Source organism: Anomaloglossus baeobatrachus, chromosome 6 (genome assembly GCF_048569485.1).
Source record: "Anomaloglossus baeobatrachus isolate aAnoBae1 chromosome 6, aAnoBae1.hap1, whole genome shotgun sequence".
In the NCBI taxonomy this organism is placed as follows: Eukaryota; Metazoa; Chordata; class Amphibia; order Anura; family Aromobatidae; genus Anomaloglossus; species Anomaloglossus baeobatrachus.
Window position 1 is genome coordinate 437219164 of NC_134358.1, and position 19188 is coordinate 437238351.

General features: G+C 45.5%; 1 protein-coding gene across 5 annotated transcripts in view; it reads left to right on the forward strand.

The window, feature by feature from the left end:
- ENTPD3 (ectonucleoside triphosphate diphosphohydrolase 3) overlaps positions 1-19188 on the forward strand; it is a 96223-nt gene that overhangs the window by 54272 nt on the left and 22763 nt on the right. For all 5 annotated transcript variants that reach the window (XR_012724355.1, XM_075315223.1, XM_075315225.1 and 2 more), the window contains exon 6: positions 323-553. Coding sequence is in view for 4 of the 5 variants with exons in the window: in XM_075315223.1 (XP_075171338.1) it covers positions 323-553 (231 nt within the window). In the remaining variant the exon portion in view is untranslated. The remainder of the gene's footprint in view (positions 1-322; positions 554-19188) is intronic.

Consider the following 19188-nt stretch of genomic DNA (forward strand, 5'->3'; position numbering starts at 1 on the left):
AACCGCCCCCTTAGAAAGGAGGTGGTTCGCCGGCCACAGTGACGTCACTAGGCAGGTAAATATGTGTGACGGGTCTTAGCGATGTTGTGCGCCACGGGCAGCGATTTGCCCGTGACGCACAACCGACGGGGGCGGGTGCTTTCACCAGCGACATCGCTAGCGATGTCGCTGCATGTAAAGCCCCCTTTACAGTAAGTCCAGTTGAAAAGATGAAATTTAATTTACGTATATTTTTGTGATTATATTGGTATATGAATAATATAGCGTATGAGAATGCTGTTACTTAGAATCTGATTGCAATATGCTTTTTCATTACCTATAGAAAAACATTTGGAGCACTTGGGTACGTCCAGATGGAGCAGAGACCACTGGGGCCCTGGATTTGGGTGGTGCCTCTACACAGATCTCATTCATTCCAGAGAAGTCAGAGCAAAACCCTAACAGCACATTGGAAGTGACACTGTATGGTTATAAGTACAACGTGTACACTCACAGCTTCCAGTGCTATGGAAGGGATGAATCAGAGAAACGACTGCTGGCATCATTAGCTAAGGTATTAGAAACATGGCTTGTATAAAATTCTATTCTGTGCTAATAATTATGCTAAAGTGTCAATCTTACTTTGTATGATTATCATCAAAGAAACGCAAATCCACGTCTATATTCTGATCTAAGGGACAAGCATTGGAGCAAATAGTAGTTTGCCTGAACATTACCGGAGCACTTAAGGCCGCTTTACACGCTGCGATCTCGCTAGCAAGATCACTAGTGTGCGTACCCGCCCCCATCGTTTCTGTGTCACGGGCAAATCGCTGCCCGTGGCGCACAAAATCGCGCAGACTCATCACACTACTTACCTGCCTAGCAACGTCGCTGTGACCGGCAAACCACCTCCTTTTTAAGGGGGTGGTTGATTCGGCGTCACATCGAAGTCACTAAGCGGCCAGCCAATAGAAGCGGAGGGGCGGAGATGAGCGGGACATAACACCCCGCCCACCTCCTTCCTTCCTCATTGCCGGCGACCGCAGGTAAGGTAAGGTTCCTCGTTCCTGCAGTGTCACACATAGCCATGTGTGCTGCCGCAGGAACGACGAACAACATCGTACCTGCAGCAGCAACGATAATTGGGAATAGGGGGGCATGTCACCGATTAGCGATTTTGAACGTTTTTGCGACGATTCAAAATCGCTCATAGGTGTCACACGCCACGACATCGCTAACGGGGCTGTATGTGCGTCACAAATTCCGTGACCCAATGACATCGCTAAAGCGTGTAAAGCGGCCTTTACTCGCGAACATACTAGCAGGTCACAAATAATCAGGGAACATTAATCAGCCACTTGTACAGAATGAACTATGTACAAACCCTCCTCTGTGGAAATCTTTTGTCAATTCTACTGTACCAAATTTTTTCCAAAAAGGACAAAAATAGAAAGAGGCAGAGAGTCTTGGAGTAAAAGAAGCCCACTTTATTTTGATGAACTCTGACTTTGATGACATGATTTGGCTTCATCACCATGAGGATCTGGAAGTAAAGTACCAATGGAATACATGTAGATTCCATGTATATTACCAACAGGTATAATATACTGTACCAGTTCCGTTGCACAGTCCTATTCATGGGCGTACCCAGGATCAAAACTAGGGGGGGGGAGCAAGCCATTGTCGTTTAGGTTGTAAAATATTAGAACGGAAAAGGTGAATGAAACGAACATTTTAAGAGAATTAAATGTAATTATAGCTCGATTAATGACTCCGCGCCCCTCTACACACACACACACACACACACACACACACACACACACTATAATGCACCCCCATTACCCTCAAACACACACAAAATACAATGCACCCCCCACCACCCCCTACACACACACACACACACACACACACACACACACACACAATACAATGCACCCCCCATCAACCCCCCCACACACAAACAATACAATGCACCCCCCCATCACCCCCTACACACACACACACAATGCACCCCCCATCACCCCCTACACACACAGACACACACAATGCACCCCCCCATCACCCCCTACATACAAACACACTACAATGTACCCCCCATTATCCCTCCCCACACACACACACACACACACACTACAGTGCACCTTCCATTACCCCTCCCCCCACACACAATACAATGCACCCTCCATTACCCCCTCCCCAGACATAATACATTGCACCCCCCATCACCCCCTGCAGACACAAATTACACTACCCCATCACTACACACTCCTGCCTTCCCCCTCCCTCAGAATACAGTGCTCCTCCTCTGCCTGTCACAAAGCTGTGTCTCCTTCACAAATGTTCCCCGTTATGTGTCCTCAGCCCCTCCCCACACATCTCCATTAATTACACCTGTCTCTTCGGCTCCTCCATGGAGCGCTTACCGCTTCCTGATCCTGATATCTCCTGTATCCCGGCGCCCGCAGCACTGTGATGACGTCAACAATGTGCTGATCTCATCACGTTGCTGCACGTCGGGGGCAGGGCCCCGACCCAGTGCACTGTTCAAATGTATTTACGTCTGAAAGACGCAAATACATTTGAATAGGAAGAAGGAGGAAGCTGCAGTCACCGGCGCGCTCCTCTGCACTGTGTGCATGCCGGGCACACAGCAGGGCCTCCTGCTGCAGCTAGTGTGCCCAGCATGCACACAGTGCTGAGCAGCGCGCCGGTGGCTGCAGATACAGCGGCCCACTACAGGCACCGGCCCACTACACCGTGCCCCTGCTTCTAGGGGGGGCAGCTGCCCCCCCCCCTGCCCCTCGCTGGGTACGCCCATGGTCCTATTACTGTGCAATACACTAGCACACTTATTAGGTTTGAAAAGTTTTTAGAATTTTTAATGTGAAATTAAAATTGCCACTTCAAAACATCTCCCATGGGTTGGCATAAATGTCTGATTTTATAGGGGTCTGACCCTCCAAACAAGCATCGCCCTATGTGAAGTGCTCATGGTTTGCCAAATATGTATATCACAGACTCCATTACAACCATTAGTTTATAGGCTAGTTTCTAGTTTAGACAGTGGTAGTTATTTAAAGAAGTTGTCTGGTCACAAAATATATATATTTTTCTTAAGCTAATCTATGCTGTTTTGTCATTTAAAACATCCCCTATATTTTATTTATTTTTTTTGTTTTTAACTTTTGTTCCTCTTGAATTATCCCTATATTCTCTGCAGCCACTTTATTTACCTGCAGCTCAACCAAACATGACATCTTCCTATGCTTGACTGCCAAACTTCACAGTCAGAGCTGGCAGCGCCCAGCCTCAGTGTCCAGCCCAGCCCTCTGCCCACCGTTTTCACATACATTCCCTGTCAGTATTCTGCCCCAGCACCTGATAGATAAATGAACACTGTGTAATGAAAACTATATATAGCTCCTAATGTAAGTATATAGTGGAGATATACACCATGTGTGTATATCATATATATATATATACATATATATATATATATATATATATATAAATATATATATATATATATATATATATATATATATATACACATACATACATATATATATATATATATATATGTATATATATATGTATATATATATATATATATGTATATATGTATATAAACATGCGCGCACACACACACACAATCACATATATACATACACACACACACACACACATAAATATATATATACAGTATATATGTGTGTACACAGACACACACATATATGTGTGTGTGTGTGTGTGTGTGTGTGTATATATGTGATTGTGTGTGCATGTGTATATACAGTGTATATATATATATATATATATATATATATATGTATAATGACACACATGTAGTCACACACCTGGAGTTTTATACTATAACCCCCCTTGTGTACTCTCTTCTCCTTTGTGAGCTCTTTCCCCCTGCGCTGTCTCCTCTGCCCAACCCCCACCTGTGATAAGCGCAGCGTCCTTACAACTAATCGGTGTCCCGATGCTGAACTCAGTGCTGCTTACCGGAGGTGTCAGGTGATGACCTGGTCTCTGCTCTCGGCCCTGGTCTCAAGCCTAAGGGCGGCTTTGCACGTTGCAACATCGCACGTGTGATGTTGTTGGGGTCAAATCGAAAGTGACGCACATCCGGCGTCACTTTCGACATCATTGTGTGTAAATTCTAGATGATACGATTAACGAGCGCAAAAGCGTCGTTATCGTATCATCGGTGTAGGCTCCGACATTTTCATAATTATGCTGCCACGACAGGTACGATGCTGTTCCTCGTTCCTGCGGCAGCTCACATCGCTGTGTGTGAAGCCGCAGGAGCGAGGAACATCTCCTACCTGCTGCCGGCGGCTCTACGGAAGGAAAGAGGTGGGAAACATCCCGCTCATCTCCGCCCCTCCGCCGCTATTAGCCGCCTGCCGCACGACACGCCCCCTTAGGAAGAAGGCGGGTCGCCGGCCAGAGCGACGGTCGCAGGGCAGGTGAGTGCATGTGAAGCTGGCGTAGCGATAATTTTCGCTATGCCAGCTATCACAAGATATCGTACCTGCGACGGGGGCGGGGACTATCGCGTGCGACATCGCAGCATCGGCTTGCGATGTCGCAACGTGCAAAGCCCGCCTAAGGGTGCGTATGTGTGGCGCCCTGGACAAGCCAGGACGTCACAGGAACTACACCAACACACCCCACACCCCGGTCAGGCACACCTAAGTCAAACAAAATCCTTGTTGCCTCCCTCCAGGGGCTGATGTCCACACCAGGGGGTGGGCCAGGCGGTTGGTCCCGCCCACCGAGGAGTTCACAGTCCTGGAGGCGGGAAAAGGAAGCAGTAGTTAGGAGAGAGTGGAGTTTTGGAGTTTGAAGTGGAAAGAGTGAAGCGGTAGAGGAGCAGACAGAGAGTGGTCCGGGTGTGTGGCCCGGACGGAACAGCAAGGTTGGCAGACGGTGGTGACCGTCTGCAGGAGAGGCCTATTGGATCTAGCCGTAAGGACCGTGGATGGGCGGTGGCCCGGCGGTACCGGACCGGTACGCAAAGAGAAGCCAGCACCATCCGGCAGGGGCTTACGGACCCCGACAAAGCTAGGAGTCGCCATGCAATTTGTCAAATCCGTTAGCGAAGGGAACCTCCTGGGTTTCCCAGCAGCCAAGTCCCGATAGAAGGCAACAGTCCAACCGTTAGAGGGAAACACAGTCACCGCCAAGGCTAAAGTTCCCAGGGCCAGAGCCTGCGGGCAAAAGGGGCTCCCTCAGCATCCATCCAATCTGGGGAGCGGGTTACCGGTGGGAACCCATTGGAACCGTACAGACTACACAGGTGCAGGGAAACGCAGTCACCATCAACCTACCGGAAGGAGAAACACCGCAGCCATCTGTGGGACCCGTCCATCCAGCTGTTTGTTTTACCGGAGACTCTGTGTTACTGGCTGAGTGAGTACCACCGTGCCGTGCGGCACAGCGCTGCCCCCGCGACCCTGCACCTCACCAGGCCCCGTAACCCACCTGCCATCCATCCCTACCCCATCACCGGGCCCCGGGACAACTAACCCCCTACGCACGGAGGGGAGAACCAACATCCCAGCTGCTCCCTGTCATCGCTCCCGGGATCCCCGTCCAGAGCAGCGGTGGTGTCACCAATCTCACCACAACCGTGGGTGGCGTCACGGACAATATCAAATCCCCACAATCAATTCCCCCCCCTTTTCACTCACGGGCGAAGAACGCCGCTCGAGTCCCCGGGATCCGGCCCACCGCTCGAGCCACCACCGAGCAGCAGCAGCAGCAGCCGGACCCGAGCAGTGGGAGAGCGCAGCATCCCCTCCTCCGCCCGCGACAACTGCATGCTTTTTGTCTATTTTAACAGGAGGCATGCACACATTGCTAAGGTGTCCCCAGCCAATTACTGGGAGGCACCAGGTATTTAAGGCTCCCTCACCTGATGGGAAGGGCCAGAGCAATGCATTAGGATTCTGATCCTAACCTGCGTGTTGGTCCTGTCTGTCTGCTCTGGTATCCCAGGCTCCAGCACCAGACCTGCATGCAACTAGTTCTACTCTGCTGTGTCTATCCTGTCTGTTTCCGTGGACTTGTCCTGTCTATTCCGTGGTACCAGCTTGTATCTTGTACCTGTGTTCCTACCAGCCTGTATCCTGCACCTGTGTCCATAACCGCCTGCACCTGTTGTCCTGTCTGCCTCAGCTGTCGCGGCTGTACCTGTGTCTGATGTCCCATGCCTGGTGATCTGTGCCTGATGACCTGGACTCTGATGACAGAAGTTCCTCCAGGTATCCTAACACTGGCTTGATCTGTATCTGATGTCCTGTGCCTGATTTCCCTTGCCTTGTGACCTGATCCTGATAACCAGTGCCGGACGTTCTGCACCTGCCTGTGTTGAGGAGAGCCATAAAATGAAATACTTAATTAACCTCTGGACATAGAGCATTGTGGGAAATATGTCGATTTGCCTTACATAATTCAGCTCTCAGATCATACACATGACACATATATAAAGATGGCTGCCATTTCCTGTTCACCACACCTTGCTTGGAATGCAGGGAATGAAAGAAGATACCATATAAGGGAAGACCCCTGGTCAAGCTAGAAGACATCACAGACCAAACCATCAGCATGGATGCACCAGATGACGTCCCTCCCATCATCATGGTTTCATCCATTGAAGTCAGACGCACCCATCAACAGCAACACGGATCTCCCCATTGGCTAGCTCATGAACTGTCCCACTAAATGGGCATATGTGAACTTGTGTACGCCCCTAGCCTATATCAAGAGGACGCATGTTCCTTCTCTGTCTGTTTGGTGCCATCTTTACTGTGACCAAGAAGAGATTTCATATCCGACTGTGTCTGGTGTGAATTCTTTTATGCATGCACTTGGTATATACCAATTCGGCCAGGCAGTAGGCAACTAGTGATCTCTGGTTAAGAGTTCACCTTAACATTATTGGTGCCCAATGTGGGGCCAGTATAGGAGAAACTCTACAATCTTGAGGACGGGCGATTGGAATGGCAGGAAGTGCTGGATACCCTGATCCAAGAGTCTGATCAGCTCTTTATACGAGAACATGGTAAGTCTGCTGATTTTTATAATCTGAAGTCTTACTCGTGTGTCTCAGGGTATGTGGCACTGATTGCCTGACCGTGTCCGGTTTTTGCGATCTCTGTGACGGCAGAAGAGTTTCTCCGCTGCTGGCCATATTTAATTGCGGAAGAACCGTCACATATTCAGTTGCCTGCTGCCTGTTGTGTATTTGTGAAGAGAGCATGTGGGTTTGTGAGTGGTGTCTGTAAAACGTGTAAAGTATATGGTTTGTGGTTGCCTGTGATACGGTTTGTGGTTTTTGTAGTGCCAAGCTCAGACTGAGTGCAGAGCTTTTTGTAGTGCCAAGCTCAGACTGAGTGCAGAGCCAGATGTAAGTGCCAAGCTCAGACTGAGTGCAGAGCCAGATGTAAGTGCCAAGATCAGCTAGACTTAAGTGCAGAGCCATATGTAAGGGCCCAGCTTTGGCTAGACTGAGTGCAGAGCCTTACGTTATACATAAATCTAACCTTTTTAAAGTGTTTTCCTGGAGTGAATTGGCTGGTATAGACACCTTGTAGTCAGGGGTGATACTAGGTTTTTTTTTTATTAGGCTAGTTATAAGTCCTCCAAGAGAGGCAAATCGGCCGGTATAGACACCTTGTAGTCAGGGGTGATACTAGGTATTTTTTTTTTGTATATTACGGAACGCAGAAATCAGGCAGGGACACCGTGACGAGGCGCCTGCTGCAGACTTAACAAAACTTTACTTAGTGTTCAAGTTGTGTGTCAGTTGTGAGTCATCTACTCTTCTGTTTTTGTTGGTTTTGTTGGTGTTGTTTATCTTGAGAGAAAGATGGAGAAATTGATGAAGTTTTGTGTAGTTGTAGTCGGAAAAAATCCGGATGAGTGGACTGTGTTGAGATGTGGGGACTCTAGGCTGCAATCCTGTGATAAACCATGTGCTAGTCATGGAGGCAGACATTTTAGGTAAGATTTTAAAATGGTGGACGAAGCACATGGCTACAGCATGATTGAGACAAAGAAAACAAAGTGAGTCAGGGGTTTGTGTGAAGAAGACCATGTGCTCTGTAAATGTTTGAGCAATGGATTGGATGGAGTACTATATACTTAGACCGAAAAATAAGTGTTTTTATCTATAATTAGACTGAGATCTAGGACATGTGTGTGTGTGTATAAATATATATATGTATAAGTACAGACTATAGAAAATGGGGAGACAGAGTTTGAGCAGATGTGAGGTCAGTTTTCCCTTTTCTCTGCCACATGTTCATACAGATTTTAAAATGGTGGATGAAGCACATGGCTGAGGCATGATTGAGACAAAGACAGAGAGAGTAGGGGGATGAACAATGGATTGGATGGAGTACTATATACTTAGACAGAAATATGAGTGTCTTTTAACTGTAGTTGGATCAGGACTGTAGATATCTGAATGTGTGTACAGTTAGGTCCAGAAATATTTGGACAGTGACACAATTTTCGCGAGTTGGGCTCTGCATGCCACCACATTTGATTTAAAATGAAACCTCTACAACAGAATTCAAGTGCAGATTGTAACGTTTAATTTGAAGGTTTGAACAAAAATATCTGATAGAAATTGTAGGAATTGTACACATTTCTTTACAAACACTCCACATTTTAGGAGGTCAAAAGTAATTGGACAAATAAACCAAACCCAAACAAAATATTTTTATTTTCAATATTTTGTTGCGAATCATTTGGAGGCAATCACTGCCTTAAGTCTGGAACCCATGGACATCACCAAACGCTGGGTTTCCTCCTTCTTAATGCTTTGCCAGGCCTTTACAGCCGCAGCCTTCAGGTCTTGCTTGTTTGTGGGTCTTTCTGTCTTAAGTCTGGATTTGAGCAAGTGAGATGCATACTCAATTGGGTTACGATCTGGTGATTGACTTGGCCATTGCAGAATGTTCCACTTTTTTGCACTCATGAACTCCTGGGTAGCTTTGGCTGTATGCTTGGGGTCATTGTCCATCTGTACTATGAAGCGCCGTCCGATCAACTTTGCGGCATTTGGCTGAATCTGGGCTGAAAGTATATCCCGGTACACTTCAGAATTCATCCGGCTACTCTTGTCTGCTGTTATGTCATCAATAAACACAAGTGACCCAGTGCCATTGAAAGCCATGCATGCCCATGCCATCACGTTGCTTTCACCATGTTTTACAGAGGATGTGGTGTGCCTTGGATCATGTGCCGTTCCCTTTCTTCTCCAAACTTTTTTCTTCCCATCATTCTGGTACAGGTTGATCTTGGTCTCATCTGTCCATAGAATACTTTTCCAGAACTGAGCTGGCTTCATGTGGTGTTTTTCAGCAAATTTAACTCTGGCCTGTCTATTTTTGGAATTGATGAATGGTTTGCATCTAGATGTGAACCCTTTGTATTTACTTTCATGGAGTCTTCTCTTTACTGTTGACTTAGAGACAGATACACCTACTTCACTGAGAGTGTTCTGGACTTCAGTTGATGTTGTGAACGGGTTCTTCTTCACCAAAGAAAGTATGCGGCGATCATCCACCACTGTTGTCATCCGTGGACGCCCAGGCCTTTTTGAGTTCCCAAGCTCACCAGTCAATTCCTTTTTTCTCAGAATGTACCCGACTGTTGATTTTGCTACTCCAAGCATGTCTGCTATCTCTCTGATGGATTTTTTCTTTTTTTTCAGCCTCAGGATGTTCTGCTTCACCTCAATTGAGAGTTCCTTAGACCGCATGTTCTCTGGTCACAGCAACAGCTTCCAAATGCAAAACCACACACCTGTAATCAACCCCAGACCTTTTAACTACTTCATTGATTACAGGTTAACGAGGGAGATGCCTTCAGAGTTAATTGCAGCCCTTAGAGTCCCTTGTCCAATTACTTTTGGTCCCTTTAAAAAGAGGAGGCTATGCATTACAGAGCTATGATTCCTAAACCCTTTCTCCGATTTGGATGTGAAAACTCTCATATTGCAGCTGGGAGTGTGCACTTTCAGCCCATATTATATATATAATTGTATTTCTGAACATGTTTTTGTAAACAGCTAAAATAACAAAACTTGTGTCACTGTCCAAATATTTCTGGCCCTGACTGTATATGAGATATATAAATGTATGTGTGGTGTGTATGTATAAAATCCAGACTATAGAATATAGGGGGAAATAGTTGAGAAAGAAAAAAAAAAAAAAAGTTTACCTTCTCCTCCCCCACATGATGCTGCAATCCCAACAAAGAAGGAAATTGCGTGCTGTGGGGCCATTTTCTACAGGCCTCAGTGCAGCTGACAAAACTGCAGCCACTGAATAATATGAAGTGTTAGTAAATGTTTATAGCACTAAAAGATGGAATATTGTATGATTGGGTAGTTGTGGAAGACACTTAATATAGATCCAGTGTGCACGTTGGATTGAGTCAGGACAGTCACAAGGAGCAATATCTTATTAATTAACCCCTTCACGACCGCGGGCAGTAAAATTACGTCCTATTTTAACGTGACTTAACGACCAGGGACGTAATTTTACTGCCTAAACTTCATTTGATTGCCGTGGCCATAGCAACGGCTTTCAAATGATGTCCCCTGCTGTTTCTTACAGCAGGGGACCTTTGCTTGACCCCAGGGGGGGTGGCATCGCCACCCCCTATCGACGATCGATGTGATTGGCTGTTCAAATCTGAACCGCCAACCACATCGATCGCACTAATTTCGGCAAAAATAATGCCCGAATTAGTGCGATCCTGTGAGATCCAGCTATGAGATGCCGCAGCTGCTGCAGCATATCATAGGTGGACCTCAAACATGCCGCCCCCAGCCCCTGCAGCACTGATTGGAGCGATCGTGCTATGACGCGCAATCGCTCCAATCAGTGTGCAGTGGGGCGGTCTGATCTGCCGGTGGCCGCCCTCCCCAGGCCTGTACTGCTCTGGGGACCCTCCCCCAACATGGCTGCAGCGTGGAGTGGCTGGTACTTTTGGTACCACGCCACCGCTGCTGCCGCCGCAGACGCCGCCTCTGCTGTCACCGCGCCAGCTCCAAAGGTAAGTATTGTGCTCCGGCGATGGCCCCTGCGCGCTCCCGTGAAGGCCCCTGCGCGCTCCCGTGAAGGCCCCTGCCCGTGCCCCCCCAGATCTGCCCCCCTACGCCCCGATCTGCCCCCCTACGCCCCGATCTGCCCCCGGCATCCCGATCTGCTCCCCACGCGATCTGCCTGCCTCCTCTGTCATCTGCTTCCAAGGTTCCTTCCTTCTGCCTTTGCTTCTCCGCCCCCTCTGCTCTCCCTCTAACCCCCCCCATCTGCCCCCCCCTCTCCCCATCCCCCCCCCCTGCCCCCCCCGACGTCCTCTTACCTGCCTTCACGGGTCGTCCGAGGTCTTCACTGGCCCGATCACATCTGCCTCCATCTGGGTCCTTCTGCTGATCTGTCCAACGTCCTGCCTGCTGCTGGTGTAAAGCTGTCTATCTCACTGCCTTCTTGTTCCTCTGCAACTCTTCTGGTCAGTGATCCTCTTGGTACTGTGAGTATAACTTTTTTTTTTTTTTTTTTATTGTATCCTGTCCATTTTTACACTTCATCTGTCCGTGCGTCCCGCCAAGCGCTGATCAGGGATGCAGATAACGGATCTGCATCCGTGGTCAGTTTTTGGCATGACTTTTTTCCGTATTCGCGACGCTTTTTGTATCGCGTCCGTCCGTGCGTCCCGCCGAGCGCTGATCAGGGATGCAGATAACGGATCGGCATCCCTGCTCAATTTTTGGCGTGACTTTTTTCCGTATTCGCGACAATTTTTGTATGGCATCCGTCCGTGCGTCCCGCCGAGCGCTGATCAGGGATGCAGATAACGGATCGGCATCCCTGCTCAATTTTTGGCGTGACTTTTTTCCGTATTCGCGACAATTTTTGTATGGCATCCGTCCGTGCGTCCCGCCAAGCGCTGATTAGGGATGCAGATAACGGATCGGCATCCCTGCTCAATTTTTGGCGTGACTTTTTTCCGTATTCCCGACGCTTTTTGTATCGCATCCGTCCGTGCGTCCCGCCGAGCGCTGATCAGGGATGCAGATAACGGATCGGCATCCCTGCTCAATTTTTGGCGTGACTTTTTTCCGTATTCGCGACAATTTTTGTATGGCATCCGTCCGTGCGTCCCGCCGAGCGCTGATCAGGGATGCAGATAACGGATCGGCATCCCTGCTCAATTTTTGGCGTGACTTTTTTCCGTATTCCCGACGCTTTTTGTATCGCGTCCGACCGTGCGTCCCGCCGAGCGCTGATCAGGGATGCAGATAACGGATCGGCATCCCTGCTCAATTTTTGGCGTGACTTTTTTCCGTATTCCCGACGCTTTTTGTATCGCATCCGTCCGTGCGTCCCGCCGAGCGCTGATCAGGGATGCAGATAACGGATCGGCATCCCTGCTCAATTTTTGGCGTGACTTTTTTCCGTATTCGCGACAATTTTTGTATGGCATCCGTCTGTGCGTCCCGCCGAGCGCTGATCAGGGATGCACATAACATATCTGCATCCATGGTCAATTTTTGGCGTGACTTTTTTTTTTATGTATCCCCGACGCTTTTTTTATCGCATCCGACCGTGCGTCCTGCAGCGACCGATCAGTGCACTGCGTCTGTGCGTTTGAAAAGTCAAATGGCGCTCCTTCTCTTCTGAGCCCCGCCATGCGCCCAAACAATTACTTTCCACCACATATGAGGTATCTGCGTACTCAGGAGAAAATGCACAATACGTTTTATGGTGCATTTTTTCCTGATAGCCTTGTGAAAAAAAAAGCTACCTAGTTGAAGCAACCGTTTTGTGGTAAAAAAATTTTTTTTCTTTTCACGGCTCAACGCTATAAACTTCTGTGAAGCCCCCAGGTGTTCAAAGTGCTCACCAAACATCTAGAAAAATTATTTGAGGGCTCTAGTTTCCAAAATGGGGTCACTTGTGGGGGAGCTCCATTGTTTAGGCACCTCAGGGGGTCTTCAAACCTGACATGGCGTCCGCTAATGAGTGCAGCTAATTTTGCATTTAAATGGCGCTCCTTGCCTTCCGAGCACTGCCGTGTGTCCAAACATTTGATTTCCACCACATATGAGGTATCTGCGTACTCAGGAGAAAATGGACAATACATTTTATGTTGCATTTTTTCCCGATACCCTTGTGAAAAAAAAAGCTACCTAGTTGAAGCAACAGTTTTGTGGTAAAAAAAATTTTTTTTTCTTTTCACGGCTCAACGTTATAAACTTCTGTGAAGCCCCCAGGTGTTCAAAGTGCTCATCAAACATCTAGAAAAAATATTTGAGGGCTCTAGTTTCCAAAATGGGGTCACTTGTGGGGGAGCTCCATTGTTTAGGCACCTCAGGGGGTCTTCAAACCCGACATGGCGTCCGCTAATTAGTGCAGCTAATTTTGCGTTCAAAAATTCAAATGGCGCTCCTTGCATTCCGAGCACTGCCGTGTGTCCAAACATTTGATTTCCACCACATATGAGGTATCTGCGTACTCAGGAGAAAATGGACAATATATTTTATGTTGCATTTTTTCCCAATACCCTTGTGAAAAAAAAAGCTACCTAGTTGAAGCAACAGTTTTGTGGTAAAAAAAAATTTTTTTCTTTTCACGGCTCAACGTTATAAACTTCTGTGAAGCCCCCAGGTGTTCAAAGTGCTCATCAAACATCTAGAAAAAATATTTGAGGGCTCTAGTTTCCAAAATGGGGTCACTTGTGGGGGAGCTCCATTGTTTAGGCACCTCAGGGGGTCTTCAAACCCGACATGGCGTCCGCTAATTAGTGCAGCTAATTTTGCGTTCAAAAATTCAAATGGCGCTCCTTGCATTCCAAGCACTGCCGTGTGTCCAAACATTTGATTTCCACCACATATGAGGTATCTGCGTACTCAGGAGAAAATGGACAATATATTTTATGTTGCATTTTTTCCCAATACCCTTGTGAAAAAAAAAGCTACCTAGTTGAAGCAACAGTTTTGTGGTAAAAAAAAATTTTTTTCTTTTCACGGCTCAACGTTATAAACTTCTGTGAAGCCCCCAGGTGTTCAAAGTGCTCATCAAACATCTAGAAAAAATATTTGAGGGCTCTAGTTTCCAAAATGGGGTCACTTGTGGGGGAGCTCCATTGTTTAGGCACCTCAGGGGGTCTTCAAACCCGACATGGCGTCCGCTAATGAGTGCAGCTAATTTTGCGTTCAAAAATTCAAATGGCGCTCCTTCCCTTCCGAGCTCCGCTGTGCACCCAAACAATTGATTTTTACCACATATGGGGTATCGGCGTACTCAGGAGAAAATGCACAATAAATTGTAGGGTGCACTTTCTCTTTTCTCCCTTGTGAAAATGAAAATTTTATGGCTAAAGTAACATTTTTGTGTTAAAAAGTAAAATTTTCATTTTTTCCTTCCACATTGCTTTGGTTCCTGTGAAGCACCTAAAGGGTTAATAAACTTTTTGGATGTGGTTTTGAGCAGAGTGAGGGGTGCAGTTTTTAGAATGGGGTCACTTTTGGGTATTTTCTGTCACCTCGGTCTCTCAAAGTCACCTCAAATGTGATGTGGTCCCTAAAAAAAATTATTTTCTAAATTTTGTTGGAAAAATGAGAAATTGCTGATGAACTTTGACCCCTTCTAACTTCCTAACGAAAAAAAAATTTGTTTCGAAAATTGCGCTGATGTAAAGTAGACAAGTGGGAAATGTTATTTAGTAACTATTTTGTGTGACATATTTCTCAGATTTATGGGCATAAATTTTCAAAGTTTGAAAATTGCGAAATTTTCAAAATTTTCGCCAAATTTCCTAAATTTTCACAAATAAACGCAAAAAATATCGGCCTAAATTTACCACTGACATGAAGTACAATATGTCACGAAAAAACAATCTCAGAATCGCCAGGATCCGTTGAAGCGTTCCAGAGTTATAACCTGTCAAAGTGACACTGGTCAGAATTGCAAAAAATGGCCCGGTCATTAGGGTGTTTTAGTGGCCGGGGGTGAAGGGGTTAATATGCAATAAAAGAATAAGAGAAAAACCTTAAAATAAACGTACCTTTTCGGCAGATGTCATGATAAATAATACATATTCCAATTACGAATGTGGCGAATAATCCTGAGAGTTGAATGTTTTTAAAAAAATAAATAGATAAATATATCCATGGGATATCCATGTCTTGCAGAAAGGAAAATAAAATAAATAATAATTATATATCCAAGGGAAGAGATGGACCCCAACTTGCATCTTACAGAGAGAGAGAAAAAAAAAAATAAAGAGAGGAGGGAAATACAGGCTTTTCCACTAGAGTATCAGGTTACAGGGGGGGGGGGGTAGTTCTATCTATTTAAGTTTACACCTTAAAGAGCAGCCCAAGGAAATAAAAAAAAGAGCTTTCTGCATTTAATTCATTGCAAATTATACTGGAAAAAGGTATAATTTATTTTACTAATTTTATCCTAAAGGAATAAAACTTAATTGTGTAAATGTTTAGATTTATTGGTAGATACAAGAGCATGGGAAGCTGTTTAATCAGATGGATTTTTATGGTAAATCAGCATTTTATAAAAAAAGTAATAGTATTTATGGACAGAATTATCACAGAGATGCTGAAAATTTCCTGATAATTTCCTCAATTTTGCAAATATGAACGCCTCTATAGCCAGAGGTTGTGTTACGTTATTAATATTATTGTTGTTAATAATAATGATAAAAATAATAATTATTAATAATTTATTCATAATTACAATAATTTGGTTTAAAAGTATGTGGATGATTTATGGCATTCTGTGTTTTATATATAATGTATTGAATCATCTGTTTCCTTTTTATAGAAAGAAAGATTGTAATGCAGATTTCTGTGGTTCAAGCGAAGGTTCAAAAGCCACAAACCACCGGGGGGGTCACTCAGAAATCCCCCGCGCTGGCTACCAGTACGTCACAATCGGGGGGTAACAAGTGGGGGTCACCCCTCCTTTATACCTCCCGACCGACAGACAGAGCACGTGATGCGCTCTCTAGCGCCCCTCTTATAGTCAGGCCAATTATGGAATTGCCCGACGATAAGCAAGGAGGCCGCTATACTACTTATGCCGATTATTGAAGGGTCCCCGGTGAGAGTAGGGTATATATTCCCCCGACCTCCGCGGGCGGAATATATAAAATCTCCCCGAATCTCACTGGCCTCCCCACAATAATCCTTGGCACAAACTCGCTGCCACCAACCGCTTCACGGTAACTATTAGCCGAACACACAGACGTGGGATTCAAGATCGAGATAACAGAACAGCCCAAGATTAATTATATAATTTAATCAGCCTAAAGCACACTAGAACTACAATATATACAATAGGGAATCTACAGAATATACAGTTATGTCAGAGTACAGTTACAGATAAAGCATGGTTTACAAACAGGTATGCAATTCAATCAGTTACCTTGTGCGTCTGGCCACAGGGGGGCGCTGTAGACCAGGTTTCTAGGAACTCCCACAGATGTTTCCTGCACGTGACCCCCAGCGAAAGAACACTGGAAAATGGCCGAAGTAGGGTTATCAACCTGGGCAAATCCAGGTCCCCTCCTACCTTCGTGACCTCAGAGGGAGCACTGCTCCACCCCTGGCTGGAGTTATGGACAAAATCCACAACATGGAATATGGCCATAACTTGGCCTGGGAGCGTCGTAGGCGGACGCCAATGCTCTCATTGTGACAGTTATGAATTTAGCTACAGAATGAGAGGTTTCATGACTTGTCTACTAGTTCCACATTGGCTGATATCACGCCTGGGGTATTTCCCAAGCTCCCGCTCCCATAAAAAAGGTGTGCCAGCATCGTCCGCATGCGAAAACACCATTTTTATGGTTGCCGTATTTATCGGAAATATGGCTTGCGAGATATGAACCATTTTTTACTGGAGTCGTTCTGTCTGGCTAGTTCCAGAGCCTTATAATGAGATACAACTCTTGTTACAGGGTGACGGCAGGGAGTCATCCTGTGTCCTTTGTTCCCACATCACCTAATTTCCATATCACAGGAGATGGCCATGGGATGGGTTGCTAAACAAGTTGTGTGAAGGAAAGGGGGGGTGACACCAGGAGAGGGCTTCCTGACATAACTTGAATATCATGATTTATCGTCATATCTCCGGATTTACCTCACAGACAGAATTATCACAGAGATGCTGAAAATTTCCTGATAATTTCCTCAATTTTGCAAATATGAACGCCTCTATAGCCAGAGGTTGTGTTACGTTATTAATATTATTGTTGTTAATAATAATGATAAAAATAATAATTATTAATAATTTATTCATAATTACAATAATTTGGTTTAAAAGTATGTGGATGATTTATGGCATTCTGTGTTTTATATATAATGTATTGAATCATCTGTTTCCTTTTTATAGAAAGAAAGATTGTAATGCAGATTTCTGTGGTTCAAGCGAAGGTTCAAAAGCCAGTGAAATAGTTTTCTATTATAAGGTTATACATAACATAATATTTATTTTGTTCCCGATTAGGTACAATCTACACAATGTGACTTGTATGCCTAAATGTAGAGCTCCGGGGCCACATAGTTTTTGAATCTAATTATGCTTTGGATAATAGATTCAAAAAGGGGGGGAAAGATGATGTGGAAAAATCACGTATTATTTAAGGTTTTAATTTGTTCATCGATTGGGTTTTTCTATTAAGTGTTCTTTATATTTTTATCTGTAAGGAGGATACAGCAGACAGACATATCTCATGATTGCTCTGATGTAACAAGAATTGTCAGGTTTTGAACATGTCTCAGATGAGCCCATTGCTAATGCAGATTTTGAGTTTTTCTGGTTGATTCTGCACTGGATATGCTGAGGTTACGCAACATGAGGTAATAAAAATCAAACCACTCCCATAGGAGAATGAGATGAAGATTTGCGATCACTGTGGTTCGTAGAGCGGAGTGGGGTAAGATGGTCAAATGTGGATTGTGACATGATAAACCTATAAAGACCGTAGAGTGTGTATGAACCCAGGTGGAGGCGCTCTCCTGTTATCAAAAGAGCCGGTGACTGATGGAGCAGACAACAAAGAAGCAGTGCATGGGCCTAGAGTTGAGAGTCCTTTACCAATGCAGACCAGTACCAGTACCTCGGTGGCTCCTGTCACGTCGTCCGTGACATCTGTCACTCCTTGTGTTCTTAAATCCTTACAGGAACAAGCGATTTAGCAAGGAACGGAGTGTGAGACGCAGGGAACCAGTGACTGAGGAAGGTCTGTGGATAAAGGGCGGTAAGCTTTCTCTGCCATGAGCGCTCTACTCAATAATGGCCCAGGTAATCAATGAACCCGTGACAAATAGTGTAGTGGTGGACAAGATCTGGGCAGCACCACTGCTCAGTACCCAGGTGACCAGATACATCCAGTCTTGTAAGACGTGTGTCTATTAAGGTAGAAAAATTGTAAAGACCTCGTAGAAACACCCCCCTCATCCGCTCTACTGCTCCGGTGATTGCAGATTAGTCATATACATCTACCATGAGTAGGTTTATATGAGTTTTGTGCGTGTTGAGTGAATTTCTTTTCAGGCCTGCTCTGAAACATATCCGGTGTGGAAAACATTACTGCTGAAAAACTCATGGTGCTGGTGGTATGTAAAGATGGAGTTCCTAAAAAGCGGTAAAAGTACATATTCTATAGCAGAAGTCACTATAGAGATCAGTACCTGATGAACCCATCTGCCATTGTGAAGGGAGAAACGCGTTGGGCTTCTTTCAAGCTAAATGTCTGACAAATATGTGTTTATTTTATTAGCCTGAGTGTGAATTGTACAGTGGAGAGTCTGTGATCGGACAAGATCTCCTCATGACTTTACCTGGCCTTATTATTATATTGATACAGTGGGTACATGTTATACATGTGAGATATTTAATTTATTTTAGGGTTTGGTCCTTCAATTTTGCTGTATCATATTGATTTAAGCTACCAAACAGCTATGCAAAATTCAGAGTGTGAATATTTAATCTTTGGGAATGAATTGGATATATATACTTGCATATTGACGCCTCTTTATCCCCTGTATCTCACGGTTTCTATATTTCCTCACTGACATTAGCAGCACATATTAGCTTAGCAGTGTATGGATAGGGAGGGTGAGCCGTCGGTGAGCGGGGGCGCCGA